A 20,285-nucleotide genomic window follows, 5' to 3' on the forward strand; every position below is an offset into this window, starting at 1 on the left:
GATTTAGTATGAGTTACTCAAGTTACCCACAAGGCCAAAAAAACTGAAAATGGGAAACTGCACAGCAGGCTTCCAGGCAGTGATTTAGAGTCTTTCGGAGAGCTGGGCTTAGCACTGGCACAGCCCAGGAACAGCGTCTTCTCTTGGCAGACCTCTCAGCATCCTGGCGCTGAATGAAACTCATTTTCACTTACACCACTCTTCTGGGGACGGGGGTCAAAGGCTGAATGTTTGGAGCCACCAGCCTCAGAGTTGAGCCAGAGATGAGAGGCCTCTGCCTTATGTTGGAATGAAAGAGCAGTTTCTTTCCATCCATATGGGTCTACCTTCTTATTGCCTTCATAGCATGACCTTACTGTGCTTTTAACTTTTACAAATTGTAATTAAGTATCGAGTAAGTGCAAAAGACTGTTTAAAAACACATGTAAAGTATAGAGAATAATGATACAACACACACCCATGATGTCTCCACCCCTCAAAATAGTTTGAGAGAGAGAGAGAGCATTACCACTACCTTGGAAGGCTTCCATTTGCCCCTCCGTGAACTCTTCTCTCCCTCTCAGGGGTATACAATTATACTGAATTTCATGTTATAATTCCCTTGCTTTTAGTCATAGTTTTACCACATATGCATGCATTTCTAAAATATATGTGTTGTTTAGTTTTTCCTGGTTTTGAAGTTTATATAAATACAGTATATTTTCTTCTGCAATTTGCTTTGTGGACTCAACATTATTTTTCAGAGAGTCATTCATGTTGTTGTGTGTGGCTGTGATTAATTTGGTTTTCTTTTTGTGATGTTTAGTATTCTACTAAATAAACACATCATCATTTATTTATCTATTCTATTATTGGAAAACTTTTGGATGGTTTCTAGTTCTTTGCTGTTCCAAACACTGCTGCTATGAACATTCTTATACATGTTTCTGGATGCCCATGTGCAAGAATTTCTCTAGGATATATACCTAAGAATGGAATTGTTGGGTCATAGGAGATTCGCATGTTCAGCTTATTAGACATTATTGAATTGTTTTCTAAAGCAGTCGTATCAATTCATGCTTGCCCTGGCTGATTCTTGTTACACTACATCCTCTCCAACACCTGATATTAGACTTTTTCATTTGCCAATCAGATGGTATGAAATGATCTCTCATTATGGTTTATTTTGCATTTTCCTTATTACTAAGGGAGTTAAGATCTCTTATCTGGATTCATCATTCAGGATTCTTCTTCTGCTAGAGACCTATTCATGTTCATTTGTCTACTAGTTATTCATCTTTTTCTTGTTGATATGTAGGAGTACTTTATATAATTTTTACACTAATCCCTCATCCAGCTTGTGTGTTGCAAGAGTCTCTACTAATTTGTGGCTTGTCTTTTCACTATATTTTTGGTGTCTTTGGATAAACAGGCATTCTTATTTTTAATGTAGAGAAATTTGTCAATATTTTACATTATGGCTAGGGCTTTTTCTGCAAAATTTAGCAAATCCTTTCCTCTCTCCGTAGTCATGAAGTTATTGTTCTATATTATCTTCTAAGTCTTTTTATTTTGCCTTTCATATTTAAGTTTTTAATATAATTGGAATTTATTTTCTTTTGCTTTTTCTTTGTTTTTCTTTCTTGATGTCATAATAGTTAATAACATTGTGAAATTTTAGTCATACATTATTGTTTGTCAGTAACCATATAAATGCATCCCTTCACCCCTTGTGCCCACTCCCCACCCTCTTCTACCTGGTAACCACCAAACTGTTCTCTCTGTCCATGTGTTAGTTTATCTTCCACATATGAGTGAAATCATATGGTGTTTGTCTTTCTCTGTCTGGCTTATTTCACTTAATATAATATCCTCCAGGTCCATCCATGTTGTTGCAAATGGGATGATTTTGCCTTTTTTATGGCTGAGTAGTATTCCATTGTATATATATACCACATCTTTATCCAGTCATCAGTCGAGGGACACTTGGGTTGCTTCCATTTCTTGGATCTAGTAAATAATGCTGCAATGAACAATAGGGGTGCATAAGCCTTTTTGTATTGCTGATTTCAGGTTCTTTGGCTAAATACCCAGTAGGGGAATAGATGGATCATGAGGTATTTCTATTTTTAATTTTTTGAGAAACCTCCCTACTGTTTTCTGTAGAGGCTGCACCAGTTTGCATTCCCACCAGCAGTGAATGAAGGTTGCCATTTCTCCATGACCTCTCCAACATTTGTTATTTTTCTTCTTGGTGATTATAGCTGTTCTAATGGGTGTAAGGTGATATCTTAGTATAGTTTTGATTTGCATTTCCCTGATGATTAGTGATGTTGTACATCTTTTTATGTGCTTATTGGCCATCTGTATATCTTCCTTGGAAAAATATCTGTTCATATCCTCTGCCCATTTTTTGATCCGGTTTTTTGTTTTTTTGTTGTTCAGATGTGTGAGCTCTTTATGTATTAGGGAGATTAACCCCTTGTCAGATATATGATTTGCAAATATTTTCTCCCAGCTGGTGGGTTGTCTTTTCATTTTGATCCTCATTTCCTTTGCCTTGCAGAAGCTCTTTAGTCTGATTAAGTCCCACTTATTTGTTTTTTCTTTTGTTTCCCTTGTCCAAGTAGACGTAGAATTCAAAAAGATCCCTTTATGACCAACGTTAAAGAGTGTACTGCCTGTATTTTCTTCTAGGAGTTTTATAGTTTCAGGTTTTACCTTCAAGTCTTTGATCCATTTTGAGTCAATTTTTGTGTATGGCAAAAGAAAATGGTCTACTTTCCTCCTTGTGTACGTGGCTGTCCAGTTTTCCCAGAGCTATTTATTGAAGAGACTTTCCTTTCTCCATTGTATGTTCTTAGCTCCTGTGTTGAAGATTAGCTGTCCATAGATGTATGGTTTTATTTCTGGGCTTTCAATTCTGTTCCATTGATCTATGCGGCTGTTTTTGTACCAGTACCATGTTGTTTTAATTATTATAGCTTTGTAGTATATTTTGAAGTCAGGGATTGTGATGCCTCCAGCTTTGTTCTTTTTTCTCAGGCTTGCTTTAGCTATTCAGGATCTTTTGTTGACCCATATGAATTTTAATATCCTTTGTTCTATTTCCATGAAGAATGTCATTGGGATTCTGATTGGGACTGCATTGAATCTGCAGATTGCTTTAGGTAATATGGACATTTTAACTATGTTTATTCTTCCAATCCATGTGCATGGGATATCTTTCCATTTCTTTATGTCATCATTGATTTCTTTCAATAATGTCTTATAGTTTTCATTGTATAGGTCTTTCACCTCCTTGGTTAAATTTATTCCTAGATATTTGATTCTTTTTGTTGTGATTGTAAATGGGATTGTATTCTTGAGTTCTCTTTCTGTTAGTTCATTATTAGAGTATAGAAATGCAACTGATTTTTGTAAGTTGATTTTGTATCCTGCAACTTTGCTGTAGTTGTTGATATTTCTAACAGTTTTCCAATGGATTATTTAGGGTTTTCTATGTATAAAATCATGTCACCTGCAAACAGCGAGAGTTTCACTTCTTTGCTGCCTGTTTGGATTCCTTTTATTCACTTTCCTTGCCTAATTGCTCTGGTCAAAACCTCCAGTACTATGTTGAAGAAGAGTGGTGAGAGTGGGCACCCTTGTCTTGTTCCACTTCTCAGAGAGATGGCTTTCAGTTTTTCCCTGTTGAGTGTGATGTTGGTTGTGGGTTTTTCATATATGTTCCTTATTATGTTGAGGTACTTTCCTTCTATATCCATTTTGTTGATAGTTTTCATCATAAATGGATGTTGTATGTTGTCAAATGCCTTCTCTGCATCTATTTAGATGATCATGTGGTTTTTATTCCTCGTTCTGTTAATGTAGTGTGTCACACTGATTGTTTTGTGGATGTTAAACCATCCCTGTGTCCCTGATTTAAATCCCACTTGATCATGGTGTATGATCTTTTTAATGTGTTGCTGTATTCAGTTTGCCAATATTTTGTTGAGGATTTTTGCATCTATGTTTATCGGCGGTGTTGGCCTGTCATTTTCCTTCTTTGTATTGTCCTTATCTGGCTTTAGGATCAGTGTAATGTTAGCCTCATAGAATGTGTTGGGAATTGTTCCATCTTCCTCTATTTTTTGGAATAGTTTGAGAAGGATAAGTCTTAAATCTTCTTTGAATGTTTGGTAAAATTCGCCAGAGAAGCCATCTAGTCCTGGACTTGTATTTTTTGGGAAGTTTTTGATTACTGTTTCAATCTCTTTACTTGTGATTGGTCTATTCGGATTCTCTATTTCTTCTTGCCTCAGTTTTGGAGGTTGTATGAGTCTAAGAATTTATCCATTTCTTCTAGATTGTCCAATTTGTTGGCATATAGTTTTTCATAGTATTCTCTTATAATCCTTTGTATTTCTGTGGTATCCATTGTAACTTCTCCTCTTTCATTTCTAATTTTATTTATTTGAGCCTTCTCTCTTTTTTTCTTAGTGAGTCTGGCTAAGGTTTTGTCAATTTTGTTTATCTTGTCAAAGAACCAGCTCTTTGTTTCACTTATCCTTTCTACTGTTTTTTTTTTTTTTTTTTGGTTTCAATTTCATTTATTTCTGCTCTAATTTTTATTATTTACCTCCTTCTGCTGACTTTGGGTTTGTTTGTTCTTCTTTTTCTAATTCTGTTAGGTGTAGTTTAAGATTTTTTGGGGGGATTTTTCTTGTTTGTTAAGGTGGGCCTGTATTGCTATGAGTTTACCTCTCAGGACCACTATTGCTGCATTCCATATGAGTTGGGATGGTATATTTTCATTTTCATTTGTCTCCAGATATGTTTTTATTTCTCCTTTAATTTATTCAATGATCCATTGGTTGCTCAGTAGCATGTTGTTTAGTATCCAGATCTTTGTCGCTTTCCCAGTTTTTTTCTTGTAGTTGATTTCTAGTTTCATAGCGTTATGTTAGGAAAAGATGCTTGTTATGATTTCAATCTTCTTAAATTTATAGAGGCTTGCTTTGTTTCCCAACGTATGGTGTATTCTTGAGGCTGTTCCATGGGCGTTTGAGAAGAATGTCTAATCTGCTGTGTGTGGATGGAGTGCTCTATATATATCTATTAAGTCCATCTCTTCTAGTTTTTCATTTAAGTCCACTATTTCCTTATTGACTTTCTGTCTGGATAGTCTATCCATTGATGTAACTGGGATGTTAAGATCCCCTACTACTATTGTGTTGTTGTTAATATCTCCTTTTAGGTTTGTTAATAGTTGCTTTATGTACTTGGGTGCTCCTCTGTTGGGTGCATATATATTTATAAGTGATATGTCTTCTTGGTGGAGTGTCCCTTTTATCATTATATAATGCCCCTCTTTGTCTCTCATTACCTGTTTCATCTTGAAGTCTTCTTTGTCTGATATAGGTATGGCAACACCTGTTTTCTTTTGTTTGCCATTAGCTTGGAGTATTGTCTTTCATCCTTTCACTCTGAGCTTGTGTTTGTCTTTAGAGCTGAGATGTATTTTCTGGAGGCAGCATATTGTTGGGTCTTGTTTTTTAATCCATCCCACCACTCTGTGTCTTTTGATTGGAGAATTCAATCCATTTACATTTAGAGTGATTATTGATATATGAGGGCTAAATGTTGCTATTTTATCGTTCGTTTTCAGGTTCTTCTGCATTTCCTTTGTTTCTCATCTTGTATGTTTTGGACTACCAATTCAGTTTGGTAGTTCCGAATGATGGTTTTCTTAGTTTTCTCTTTATGTACCATATGTGTCTTTGTTCTGATTATTTGTTTAGTGGTTACCATCAGGTTTGTGTAAAAAATCTCATAGATAAGATAGTCCATTTTCTGATGGCCTCTTATTTCCTTAGACTAAGTCAATTCCATCCCTTTCCTCTTCCCCTTCTAAGTTATTGTTGTCACAACTTATTCCATCTTGTGTTGTGAGTTTGTGGTTAAAGTGATGAGGTTATATTTATTTTTGGTGTTTTTCCTTCCCTTTATCTTTAATGTTATAATTAAGTGTTTGCTAATGTATTCTGATAGAGAGCTGCAATTTTTCTGATTTTGTCTACCTATTTTTCTCCTTGCTCAAGGCTTTGTATCCCCTTTCTCACTTTTTTTTAAAGGCATGAGGGCCTTCTTGAGCATTTCTTGTAGTGGGGATCTTGTGGTAATGAACTCCCTTAGCTTTTGTTTATCTGGGAAAGTTATTATTTCTCCATCATATCTGAAGGATATTTTCACTGGATAGAGTATTCTTGGCTGAAAGTTTTTGTCTTTAAGAATTTTGAATATATCATTCCACTCTCTCCTAGCCTGTAAGGTTTCTGCTGAGAAATCCACTGAGAGCCTGATAGGAATTCCTTTGTATGTTACTTATTTTTGTCTTGCTCCCCTTAATATTTTTTCTTTGTCATTGACTTTTGCCAGCTTTACTACTGTATGCCTTGGAGAGGGTCTTTTTATGTGGATATAGTTAGGAGATCTGTTGACTTCATTCACTTGTATTTCCAGCTCCTTCCTCAGGTTTGGGAAATTCTCAGCTATTATTTCTTTGAACAAACTCTCTGCTACTTTTTCCCTCCCTTCTCCCTCTGGAATACCTATAATCCTTATGTTACATTTCCTAATTGAGTTGGATATTTCTCGGAGAATTTCTTCATTTCCGTTTAGTCTTAGTTCTCTTTCCTCCTCCATATGGAGCATTTCTGCATTCCTATCCTCTATATTGCTAATTCTTTCCTCCATATTGTCAGTTCTGTTCTTTAAAGATTCCAGATCTTCCTTTATCTCTTCCATTGTGTTTTTCATCTCCAACATTTCTGATTGCTTTTTCTTTATAGTTTCAATCTCTTTTGTGAAGAAGTTCCTGATTTCATTGAATTGTCTATCTGTATTTTCTTGTAACTCATTGAGATTTTTTATGATAGCTATTTTGAATTTTCTGTCATTTAGATTATACATTTCTGTGCCTTCAGGATTGATTTCTGAGTGCTTGTCATTTTCCTTCTGATCTGGAGATTTAATATATTTTTGCATACTGTTTGATGGCGTGGATTTGTTTTTCCTCATACTGACAATATCTGTTTGCAGCTTCCACCTGCTGCCACTGGTGGGAGTCAAGAACTGTGTATTCTGAGCCCACCACAATCTGGGCACTCTGGCCAACTGGCTGAAGTGCTGGGTGAGGGGAGGGGCTCTTTCTTTCACCTGCCCAATCCCAGGGGCTTCTTGCTCTTCCCTCACTATCTGCTCTCTGGGGTGCTAGCTTGATGAAGATATCCCCACAACAGTTCAGTCCTCTCTGTGTGGGAGTTTCCCATGAGCTGTGAGGGAACTTGGAGAGCAATGGTTTTCCAGTGGAGGGCTGCCCCTCTGAAAACATGGGAATGGATTAGATATTCTTACAGCATCCAGTATTTTTAAAAAATGTAAGAGAAGTATTTCGAAAAATGAACTGTAGTTTCACATTACAATACACAACATTTGGAGTCTCTGTTTTCTCTGAGGTCTTTTTCCTTCAGTGGAGACCCTGATGCTGTATGTGTGCCATGTGACTTGCTCCTCTAGCCATCAATGAGTGGAGGTTGTAGATTCTTTAACCAAACAGGGTCAGGGAAAATTGGAATTGGGATTCAAAAGTATTATGCATTGCTTCTTGAGCTATAAAGACATGTAAACATGGGAGATGAGGCTAATGTTTTGATTCAGCCATCTTCTGTCATGAGTACAGAAAAAGCCATCTACAAGATGGAAAGAAGAGGGAAGTAGAATTTAGAGAGGAGCAGAGAAGGGCTAATATGTGGCTGCAGGAGACAGAAGGAGACTTGGGTCTTGGTGTCAATATAGTTCTTGGTTTCAGTCTCTTTGGTACCCAGTTGCTTTTCTTGCCCTAAGATTATTTTAGATACTCCTACATCCTTGCAATAAACCCCTCCGCCTGGCTTAAGCTATTTTGAGTGGATTTCTGCCCTTGCTGGTCTGAAATGTTACAGTGCACATCAACTATAAAGCAGTCTTCAGAGCTGTTGGATGGTCTTGGAACCATTCCCAGAGCTGTGGTTAGTAATATCCAACGCACCTGAAGGAGTTCTTTAATAAGGGAAAGATCCTAAATATAGGCTAACAGTTGGGTCTAATGAACTTTGACAATTGCCACCACCACATTGCACTTTTTATCCTGTGCATTCCAAATAGAAATCATATGGAATAACTGAATTCAATGCTAAGTGGTTTATTGAAAGTTAAAGAAGTCAGAGATAACTAGCATAAAACATTTCAGAATGACATGATAAAAACCATGAGAACCCATATTTTTCTGCATAGAATATTCTGCTGACTAAACCCACAGTGACTTTTTTTTTCAGTTCTCCAGTGCTTCTCCACAGAAGGAAATGTTCAGAATCCAGAGTATATTAGCAATGAAGCACTTTTGTGAGTAAGAAAGCAGGCTTGCCCCTGGTAAAAAGAAAAGAAGAAACCAATGTCAATGTCTTAAGAATTCTTTTTTTGGGGGTGTCACACAGTTTCCAAACTAGCTATGCACTAAGTTCAAGATTGATCTATCTATCTATCTATCTATCTGAGATTAAATCAATCAATTCAGAGATCGGGAAAGTTGCTGTTAGGTTAGGTTCCTAGGCGAATACTTTGTTTTTGTGTAAGTTATTCTTTGAATGCTCAGAAATTAAGTGATTGAGCTACGAAAATCAATAGATTCTATTGGCGATCTCCTTTCGTTCAGCCATTCATGCATTCCTTTGAGTATGTCTTGCATTTGCTCCAGATCCACTCTTGAAAGGCAGTATTTCAGAATGGTTGAGAGGACAGAATCCAGAGGCAAATGCTTGGGATTGACCCAGGCAAGGGATTTTTGACCTCTCTCTGTGCCTCAGTTTTCTCATCCAGAAAGTGAGAATAATGATAGAATCTATCACATAAGATTGCTGTCAGGAGCAAATGATTTAACACACTAAAAGCACATAGACTAGCACCTGGCACAGAGAAAGCACTACATGAACATTAGCCTTGATTGCCATCTCCTGAGTAATTGGTATCCTCTGTGGACATGCTTGAGCATAGTCTCACAATTTCACCAGCACTAACTTGGAGTGCACAGTATGACGATTACTCACCTTGAACCTCTTCAGCCACGTATGTTGGAACCCCACTGCACATGTTAGAGATGGAGTCTCCAAACTGGCTCAGGTCACTGACTTTGTCAGGGTTGATTGAGTATATCAGGCCCCTGGGAGCAGGTCCCCCTGGTCCTTTGCCCTGAAGCTGAGTGTGGAGAAGACAGGTGGAAAGGAAGAGAAAGAATGAATGCCAAGCCCAGTGGTTTGTTGAATTGAGGGTTAGGTACAAGGCCGATACAGTGTATTGCTTGGCTATAATTTTTCCATAATCAAAATGAACAGCCAATTCTAACCCTGTATATCTCAGAATTTCTGAGTGTCCTAAGGGATTTAGCTGGTTTGAAACCTCAGCTTCTCATAAAAGCAGAAGTCTGAGGCTAAGTTTATTCTGAAGCTTAGACCTCATTTGGTCATCTTATATTTCTTGGATTGAGCTATATGATAATCAGCTTCTGAGAATGAAGTTTATTTATTTTCTCTACCTTGTCAATGAAAGGTATCCATTTATTGGTTATAAGAATATGAACTCAGGCAAACATTTTAAGGAATGATGGATCCCCTCTCTTCACCTACCCCAACTAAGGTTGTGAGATAAAATACAGGAGACTTAGTTAAATTTGAATCTCAGATAAACAACAAATCATTTTTTAGTATAAGTATGTCCCAAATATTCCATAGGCCATACTTATACTAAAAAAAAATCCATTGTTTATCTGAAATTCAAACTTAACTGGGTATCCTCTACTTTTATTTGCTAAGTCTAATAACCTTAACCCAAATCTTGAAAAAATAAAAAAGCCCTTGAAGTGCGGAGGGCTCCCATTGGCATGAGGAGAGCTTTGTTCTTCTAATGGTAAAGATTATCAGGTGTTCTGCTCAGCCTCTGTAGAGGCAGGTGTGAGCCACAGCATATGGGTGTGACTGCAGCTGCCTCTCCTCAGGCAATTAGCAATTCCTCTTTCCCTTTTGTGCTGCACACTACAACATACTGCGGTTAAGAGGGAACAACTGTGACCTTCTCATTATTTACTGGAGATCATAAGACCTTCCTTGAGCAAAAATAAAAAAGACTTTTATGTTTACCTTCTTTTCCTTGATCAGCGCATCGAGGTCTTGAAGAGAAGGCATGACATCGTTGTTCATTTTGTGCACAAAGCATGCCTGCTTGTCAAACAGCCTGGTTGCAGCAAAGCTCTGGTAAAGAAGATGGTAGATAGTAAGGAGTATGTTCTCCAAAGAGCTTTTCTCATCAGAAATCAGTTTCACCAGCAGAGCGGAATGGAAGTCCCAGATCAAGATGAACTGGAATAAGAGCACAGGGTCTGGCCCTGTTTTGCAATTGCATCTATTGCCAACCTTTGTGAGGACAGACTACCAAGTCCTTGAAGGCAGAGAATATCTAACTTGTTGCTTTATCTTCAGGTCCTAGCACGGTAAGAGTCACTCTATATTTGTCTGTTTTGCTGAAATAAACCTTGAATTGCTATCACGTTTTAATCTCCTTTAATCTTCACAACATTTCAAGGAGGCAGATAAAACAGGAATTAATTTTCTAAGTGGTCAGACGATAAAATTGAAACAATAAAGAGTTGGCTTTTTGAGAGTATAAAGTTTGTTAAATACAGAGTCGGATCTCCTAACCAGAGCTAAGTGATTTTTTGCTTCCCTTACCAGTTAATATTGTCATTTACATTTCCTTTGGTCCTTTGGTGTTACAGTGAAATGTCAATTTCTGTCTTTTTAGAAGGAAATTGAAGATAGAATGAGATAGGCTATATTTTTGGCAACAGTAGTATTGTGTAGGTCTTTCATCATTATTGAGGGTGTCTGCAGCAAGGGAAAAGGATGTTCATATCTGTCTAATAACCCCACGATCTCTTGAACATAGTGGATCCTAATTACTGTTCCTTGGTTTGAATTTTAACTGACTGTGGGAAACATTATCAGCTGTTATATCTAGGGAGCGAAACTGGGTGAGCACTTTTACTTATAACTATGCTTATATGCAATTGGAATTTATTTTGTTTTTAATTTTTTAAGGCAAACTTATTTTGCTGCTAAAAAAGAAACATCATATTTGTAAAGAAGGGAAATTGCGTGTTGACTACCTACATTTTGGTAATCCCAGATGGAATTCCAGGAGTTCCATCCATTGTTGTTGTCAACATTGGCCACGTTATGTTCATTGTTGATACTCACTGACTGCTGCCCACTTCCATTACTGTTGCCGTCATCATTGACATTGATATTCTGAAATTTATAAGAAATTGACAATGATTTAATACCACATTTCTTTGCAAATGCATTTTGGTAATACACTTTAAAAAGTGAGACTTACATAGGTAAGGGCAGGAGTCAGGAAGACGCCAAGAAGTCCAGCAAAGACAATCTGCAATCACAAATAATATTGGCCTACAGTCACATGGCAAAATGATGTCCTCTTCTTTCTCTTTCTATCCAAGCGTATGAAAAATATTTACTAATTTTACCATTCAGTTGAGTGGTCTGTATTTTCTTCTTTGACCTTGTATTTTTTTAACCATAGAAAGCTTTAATGATAATGTAGACTTGTAGGTTAATTGCTTACAGTAATTATATTATTGTGATATAGTTTTAGAATTTTTTAATGTGAGTGTCAGTATATTGAAAAATAAATCTTAAAATGAATAGCATACATGATGTGAAAATGGTTATAAGTCCTGAGAATCACATCTGAAAATAATTTAAATTAATTTTCATATTTGATCTGCAATGCTTTCTTCTCTTCCTAGAACTCCTAATAGCGGAAGTACTCTTTTCACCTAAAAAAATTTTTAAAGCAATGGATTAATAATAGGTTTGATGCTGATGATGAGACGCCAAGGATGTAGTGTCTGGCTGTCAAGTGTGGTTAGCAGAAGGGAAGTCAATAACTGGCCCAGGATACTTGGTTTAGTCATTTGTTATTGGGTACATGATATAGGTTATCAGAACACAGAGCTTTATGCAGGGTGCCTGATTTTGAGTACCTATTTTCATTTCCTTTGCCTGGAACAAGATGGTTTGAGAACTGCACTGATGATTCAAGGTAATTTTTTATTCGTGTAATTTTTCCCCTGATAACTTAAGAAGGTGGTAAAAATTAGCCTTCTAAAAAGTCAGAGGTGGAAGAAATTTTAGAGATCTAGTCATATAATGCAATCCTTTCACGAATAAGGAAATTGAGCTTCAGAGGTTAAATACCTTGGCTAAGGTTGTATCTTTTATTCACAGTAGAACTAGGAGAGAAACCAGATCTGACCCATGTCTGGAGTTTCTTTCTTTCTTTTTTTAACTTTGCTGTTGTTAGAACTTATTTTTAGATAACTATTTTATACTTGCAACTCCATTATGAAGCAGAGTCTGCTATAATACATTTTAGTGTTTATTATGTTGAAAAATGAAAATATTCGTCTGACTCTAGCTCCTTTGCATCCTGTTATAAGAGACACATGGTACCACCAGTTACTCTGGGAAAATTTTATCGTCCACCTGCTACACTCTCAGCGTTTTATCTGGAACCACAGGTAAGACGCTGCACTAGCTTCATGCTTAGATGTTTTCATGAATAAATGATCTTGAACAGTGGCCAAGGCAAAACTTTCTTACTTGGAGATCCATTTCACAGCAGGGAATGTGACAGTAAGTCTTTCACCCATTTGTTTTGATAATAAGATTTTTATCTTGATTGAATATATTCAGAAATTTTGGTCAAAAAAAAGAATTCAAGAATGTGGTGAAAGATCAGGCATTTTCTAGGGCTTAGGGACTGCTTGCTCTGCGCTCAGACCTGAATTAGGAGATCTGAAAAGTAATTTCATTAAAGATAGCATGGTGTCAGATGCTCAGAGAGCTGTCTAACCCCAGTATAACTATCTTTTTCTATAGACACGCATATAAACACCACAATTCCATGAAAAGAACTTTTTTAAACAAAATTTTCCATTATGGTGAGATTGTCATAAGAAGCAGACGCCCTTAGCTCAGAAGGTTAACAGTCTCCAAATATAAGGTCATAAATTCAAAACGAAAGATCTACTCACTGTGAACTTCATCTTGGCTTCACCAAAGCAATGGAGCAGAGGAGAAGGCAGGTATGGACTCAGATGAGAAGCCTTCTCATATTTGTACTTGACAGGATTTACTCAAACTAGGCGTGACCAGGTGGACATCAAAGACTTATCTTTCTCCCTTTTCCCATATCTGTGCCATGATCCAGCATACCAGGAAGCCTTTCGGATTATCTACCTTGTTAGCAAGGCAGCAGCTTGACATGGAGTTGATCTGACTCATCATTTGTTGAAGTTGAATATATCACAGCAAACGCAATATGATTTGTGATAGCTTCTGGTCTAATTGAAGCTGTGGGTGTGGGTGTTTTATATACTGATATATATAGTATATATATAGTATATATATCAGTATATGAAGAATAATCCCTAAAATCAAACAAGACCACAGATGAGAAACTGTGGGTACACTGGGCCTTGCAGATAGCAGCTCCTGTGAGAATGTAGGAATGGTTTCCTCATCATACCTTTACCTGAGCCCATTATAATGGTTTTGCTTAGGCTAAACATGTTCTATGAGCTACTTACACCAAACCTATACCTTTTTCTGCAATCCTGAGCTGTCTCAATAATAGTACCCTACATCTGGTTCGAAAAGCTGGGGCTGTCTTCAACCCTTTCTTCTTACCGCCGCATCCAGTTAGTTGCTAAACCTTGTCATTTCAGCTCAGAATTGCCTCTCACTCTGGCCTTGCCCATGGCTTCTTTCACCTGGACTTTTACAACAATTGTTTAATTGATCACTCTTGTTACCAGTGACTCATATTCCATTTTCCCTAGGGTTGTCTTTCTAAGTACATATATATAATAAACATGACTCTACTGTGCTTAGAAACTTTCACTGGCAGCCTACAAGATAAACTTTAAACTCACTGGAATGGCATAGAGGGTCCTTTATAATAAGGTTTCCAAAGCATCCCCAACTGTTTCTGTCTGTGCCATATACCTAGATTCCAGCTACACCAGAGTTCCCACTGTTCCTGGAATGTTCCGGATGTTTCATGTCTCTACGCCTTTGCACATGCTGTTCTCTCACCCTGCAGTGCCAACCTCTTGCCTTTCTCTGATTGGCAAACTGCTATTCATTTTTCAAGACTCGGCTCAAATACCACTGTCTCCATCATGTCTTCCCCATATCCTAGGGGGAACTTTCCTTTTTTCCTGGAGCTATAAAAGAAATCTCTGTCCTTTTATTTGCTTCTAGATAATTTAATTTTTAGAAATTATGTTAAAACAATAAAAAAAGTTTTCATCAAAAGCAGAGAGTAGATACTGTCACTTGGGCAAACAAGTAAAAATGCTCAAAACAATCTTGGAGGTGAATTAAAGTTTTAATTTTTTTGTCTCACTCTCTCCTACAAGCTGAAGCTAGTAAACCAAATTGCTGAAGAGGAAAACTGTATTTCATTAATCACTAATGTATAAATTCCCCTTTGGAAACCTTCCCAAGCCCATGATTGTCCTTTTATGGGTGGATTGAAATCACAGGATGGGGTTACATGTTTGTTTTAAAAAGTGTTGAAGTTTGATTCACTATCAACATCTCTTCCACAATGTTGGTGTGGATGGATCAATATAGCTGTGATAAGATTCTGTTTATGTTTTTAATGTGTTCGCTAATTTCTTTCAAACTTACTCTTTAGCTGCAAAAGATCAATAAGACTGGAGTGGGCGACAGACATGGATGAAGAGGTCTTCGACTGCTTTAGGAACTGTCACATCACTGCGAAAAGAGTGGACAGCATGATGCCTTTAGACTCACTGTGAGTAGTCACTTTGGTACACGGGCGCAGTGCCTAGCACACTTTTCACATGGCATACCCTACCAAGGACTTGAGGTTGACATTTTTTCCAATGGGTCTGTGAAATGCTGGTCTGGAAGATACTCCATAACAAATAAATAGAAATAGGTAGATAGGTAGATAGGTAGGTAGGTAGGTAGATAGATAGATAGATAGATAGATAGATAGATAGATAGAGATAGACAGAGTTCAGGGTCCGATAACACCCCTCTTAGAGATTGACAATTCACATTCACATATCAAATGTACTAAGAAATCTGTAGGGGAGAAATCTGTGTCACATTGTTCCATCTAGATTCTACTAAACTTAATTGACCATTGAACTCAGTTGTTTTTCTTTTTTCTTTTGTTGATTTATTTTTCCTAACACCTATTAACATCCCGGGGGGGCACCTTCCTTAGAGAAAGAACAATCGTGCTGCCTCTGGGGATGCACCCTGGATTTGAAAAAATTTCTCCTCTGTACAGTATTGTTATTTCAATGGCTTCAAAAATCAGAAGAACCTTTCCCTCTGTACCTCACGTGGTATGTATGAATGTGTGTGTACGTGTGTGGGGGGTCAACCCTAACCTCAACCCTGGTCTCATCCAAGGCCAAAAGTCCTAGAGAAGCCTGATCAAGTCTCCTCTCCCTCCTACCCTAAGACCTAGGTTTTATATGTTTATTGTCCTCCCATGGGAGAAGGACAGAACATGTCAATGTTTTTTTGTCACCTCCGTAGAACATACTGGCACGTATAGCATGCTCAATAGGCCCATTTTAAAAATTAGAATTGCATAAAGGAGAGGCTCAAGCCAGAGGATCTAAATCTAATCTTATATTTGATTAGAGGATTTAATCTTATATTTGATTAGAGGATCTAATCAAATATAAATATGCATTATATTTATTCATTTATGATTTTTGGAGCCAGCTGGAGAGGTGCCGCCCTACATTGGCTATGGTGACACACCAAGGAAGCCCCAGAAGATGGTGTGGCCCCAGTACCCTAGGATTAGTGTGGGGCAGACTAGCCCATGAGTAAATAGGGCCTGCCCTGCCCACAGAGCTAGGTGCTGGGCCATGCCAAGAACCAAGCCCTATCACCATTTTATATCACAGTGCACACAAGCCCTCACTTCACCCCACACCCTGTCGTGTGGAGCCTGGGGGGAGCTCCCTCTCTGCGGAGCAAACAGGGGATGAAGTCCACATCCAATGTGCTCATACCATATATCTGGAGGTCCTTTCAGAGCTTTTCCACAGAAATCCGACTTTTATTCTCTTTCTTTTTTATCTGAGTGGAGTGTTTACTTACGGGGCACTTTTTCATCATCAAATACCCTCATTCAAGATTCCCTTTCGTGTATAGACATGTCAATGGGCTGACCTCCAGTCATTAACATCTACAAAGCCCTTAGTAATCTTGTCTGTCCACCTTCCCTTTAATTCTTGCCCCATTTTCTGATATTTAGGACTCAGCTGGCCTTCAGCCTGTTTGACCTCACACTACAATTTATTTGCTTGAGTGTGGAAGCCCCTTCATGCAGAGATTCTGTCTCAGTCTCTTTGCCTTTATTGTTGTTTTTCTGAGCATGGTATGCACCAGTTTGACATTCCTTGTGACAGTCTCAAGTCAGGTGGTCCGTTGTGAGGTCTGAACACACTTCGTCACCCTGTGGGGAAACTTCTGCTCGCTCTCATGGTCTTTGTTTATCAGCCTACAGCTAAGACTCTAGTTATGGTTCCTGTGGCTACAGCTCCCAGAGCTTACAGCTGTGGTGTACTCGTATCAAATCTTCCATACGTACTTGTGGCCAGGAATAACACATCTGAAAAAAGGGTAACAGGAAGATGTAAAATAGCTAAGACTCTAGTTATGGTTCCTGTGGCTACAGCTCCCAGAGCTTACAGCTGTGGTGTACTCGTATCAAATCTTCCATACGTACTTGTGGCCAGGAATAACACATCTGAAAAAAGGGTAACAGGAAGATGTAAAATAACATTTTAATAATTCTTGCTAGAAGGCTGCTAATTCCAGAAAATCCATCCTTATTGCATAGTCGTTTTAATATAGGAGAGAAATTCTTTTCAAATTACAGCAAAGTGGAGGAAGCTCTTTCTTACAGCATCTCAGAGCCCTTGATTTTTGTTATTTCCTCTGGGACCATTGCCTTCCAAAATATATATAACTCTGCCTTTCTGTTGCTACTTGTATGTCTGTCCAATTGCATTTGCCAAACCTGCTTAATCCCCTCAGAGACAACTAATGATATATTATGTATCGGATCGGTTGTTAACATTGAGAGTTAAAGCATTGTAAACAGAGTTTGGAAAAATCTTGCTAAAGGTCTCCTGAGTGATGACACCATTTGTATAAAATATATGAAAGTAGAGATAAAGAGAATATCAATTAATAACTTCATTTTTCATTGTCATGAAGAAAATTGAATCTGGTTAAGTACTTCCATTCTGAAAAGGAGTTGGAGAAAATATGCCCATATGAGGAATAGAAATCACAAAGTGATGGTAACATGTTGCTTTAAAATTATCTCATAGCTAAGTCAGAAATAATAACACATATTCCCTGTTCGGTATTCATATGGAAGCAATTTAGAGAAAATGGCGTAAAAGCACTCAGGCTGAAGGTGTGTTCCTCTAACCATAGCAATCAGGCCAGGAAAGGACAGAACTGGACATTGGAAAATGAAAATCAGATCCCAAATGCTGCAGCTCAAAGTGCTACAGCTGTGCGAGCCACACCTGGAGCCTAGGTCTTGTGAACCCAGTGGTCCCCACACTGAACTGTCTCCATGACTTCCCTGGCAGAAGAGGCCAAAATAAAGGACTTGCTCTAAGTCCCCTGAACAATGAAGCATGATTTCGTGAATCATTGCATTTTCTGCAGGGTTACTGATCTCAACTGGTTTCCTTTTCTACATCCCAGATAGAAAATATACACACGTATAATCTTTTCACTTCCTGAAGAACACATCCTCAGATGACGATGTTGGATCCTCAGGGGTGCCTCAGGGAATTTTGAGCTCCCATGTTTATTCAATTATGTACTCTTCCTATCCACACTCCCAGCCTCCAATTCCTGGAAATGCTTAATAAATCTTATCCACTGGGGCTTAGTCTGGAGTGTTTCTTCAGAGGTCCCATTGGGTTTAAATAAAGAACCAACTCCCCTCATCCAGGCCAGGAAAGTTTTTCCACTTGCTGCTCAGCAATGGGTCATCAGGCCTACAATCCTTTACTCATTTTCTCGTATTGAAAAATAATCAATTAACGGCAATTTACTGTGCTCTAGCTAATGCAATGCCCCAGTAAAGCACAAGTGCTACAGAAAATTCAAAGATATAAAACAACCAGTGCTCATACTCAAGATCCTGAAATCTATGAGAGGCAAGGCTGGCTTTATGGACATGTGACCAGCATGGTCACATGGGGCTCACACTCAGAAGAGAGCTCCATACTTGAGTTTAATGCTTTGCAGTTGCCATCTTGAAATTCTTAATAATTTTGTTTCTGAATTGGCGTTTTATAAGTGAAGTACGATGAGACAATGGAGTATACGCTGGGGGCTTGGAAGCTTGGCGCATTCGTGGTCCCTCCTCCTGCCTCTCCTCACTTCCCTGGATGGGCTCTCCACTGCTCATCCTTCTATCTCCACTAGTAGGGCCTGGGTGCATGTGCAGGAAGGGTCAAGGTCTGACACGTAGACCTTCATGCTGAGTCACAGGGTGGGGCCCTGGGTGACTTTGAGGATTTGTACTTACCTTGCAAGTATCCCCACGCCCAAGGGACTATAACATTAAATAGCAAATCAAAAACACTATCACAGATTGAGAGAAAGTATGGAAGAAAGAAAAAAGCTTTTTTTCTCATTTTTGAACAAGGAGTCCCAGATTTTCGTTTTGCACTGGTCTTCACAAATTACATAGCTGGCCCTGATGGGAGGCAAGACACACACATAATATGGATATACCAAAATAAAGTAAGAAGGCAAGGTTCTGAGAGGCTCTGCAATTTGTGTAAGGTCTCATGGCAGGTAAGGATGGAATAAAGTTTTCATCTAATCCTGAATCCTGTACTCTTTTGCTTTATGCCTTGCAGCTTCTCCAAATGAGCAATTGAGACAAAACATTCAGAGGAGTGTGAGCTCTTTAAGCTGGAGTAGTTACAGAGGCTTCAGGCAGAAAATGGACCTTTGGCTGAGTCCAGTGGGACAGCCTGGACATAGACAAGTGGGGATGAAGGGTCAGGCCATTCTGGCCCAAGGGAGCAGCAGAGCCAGGGGTGTGAACTGGATGTTCAGTGGCTGTGAGGAGACCACCTTGTAATGTTTTTACTCTCAGACTCACCTTTATGGTTACAAAAAATCTAGTTAAATCACGATTAGATAGAGAAAAATTTAGTCAGAATTATTCTACTTATCAAGAACCTGCAATTTGTTACACACTGAGCTCGAGATATTATTTGGTAGTATCTATATTAATTTGCTCAAATAACTGTACCCTCATCTCAGGGCCATTTAGATTTGAATCTTTTTTTTTGTTTTTTCTTAACAGCAGTTTTTAAGCCCTTTCTTGGGTATGGCAAAAATGGCATGGTAATGAATTTATAGGCTGACTGTACCATATCAAAGTGGAACTTTGGTGGAGTAGGGGAGCAGAGGAGGTGATAAGTCATCACTTGGAGGAGAGCCACCCACCATGAAATCATCTGTATTGGACTTTATGTGAGTGAGAAATAAAAATTTACTTTGTGAAATCACTGAGATTTAGGTGTTGCTTGTTATAGCCGCTAATGTCAATTATTCTGACTAATAAAAGTTGTGACAGGGACAGTGTGTGGTGGTGAGGACAAGAAACGGAGTTTGGGCTGCGATTGGAAGGAAAGACACAAATGGTAGAGGCATTACAGAGAAAAAATGGCAGAAGAATCAAGGATGACTTCAGAGTAAAGCTGAAGACCTGGACAAATTGTCAACGGAAATAACATTGTCTAGAAAAAGAGCTGCTTTGGGGGACAGAAGGCAACAACTTTTATTTTAGACATGGTGAGATTGCTATAGTATAGCATATCCAGATGTAAATGCTTGGAAAATAAAAAGAAGAGTTGCAGAAGTAAATTGTGTGCACCTGAGTGTGTGCAGGCACACGTGCGCATGAGAGAGAGACAGAGAGGAAAAAGGAGAGAAAGATAAAAATATTGCAAAAATAGAGGATTTAGGTCTCATAATAAAAAAGTTAAGAGTTAAAATGGGTTTAAACTTACGTAAAAAAAGGCAACTAACCAAATC

At 38.2% G+C, this 20,285-nt stretch overlaps 1 protein-coding gene across 1 annotated transcript; it reads right to left on the reverse strand.

The window, feature by feature from the left end:
* Window positions 1-8,332: 8,332 nt before the first annotated feature.
* On the reverse strand, window positions 8,333-13,213 carry GKN1 (gastrokine 1). Its single transcript, XM_058550653.1, has 6 exons — window positions 13,169-13,213; window positions 11,446-11,496; window positions 11,220-11,357; window positions 10,191-10,301; window positions 9,105-9,252; window positions 8,333-8,427 (listed from the first exon to the last, which is right to left on the reverse strand). Exons 1-6 carry the CDS (start codon window positions 13,178-13,180, stop codon window positions 8,333-8,335), a joined length of 555 nt encoding a protein of 184 aa, XP_058406636.1. The 5' UTR covers window positions 13,181-13,213.
* Window positions 13,214-20,285: the final 7,072 nt, after the last annotated feature.

Source organism: Diceros bicornis, chromosome 12 (assembly GCF_020826845.1).
Source record: "Diceros bicornis minor isolate mBicDic1 chromosome 12, mDicBic1.mat.cur, whole genome shotgun sequence".
Taxonomy (NCBI): domain Eukaryota; kingdom Metazoa; phylum Chordata; class Mammalia; order Perissodactyla; family Rhinocerotidae; genus Diceros; species Diceros bicornis.

Coding starts and splice junctions, on each gene's coding strand:
- GKN1 (XM_058550653.1), bottom strand. Junction 11,358..11,445: donor TGACTCCTGCCCTTACCTAT/GTAAGTCTCACT, acceptor TATAAATTTCAG/AATATCAATGTCAATGATGA. Junction 9,253..10,190: donor CGCTGATCAAGGAAAAGAAG/GTAAACATAAAA, acceptor CTCCACACTCAG/CTTCAGGGCAAAGGACCAGG.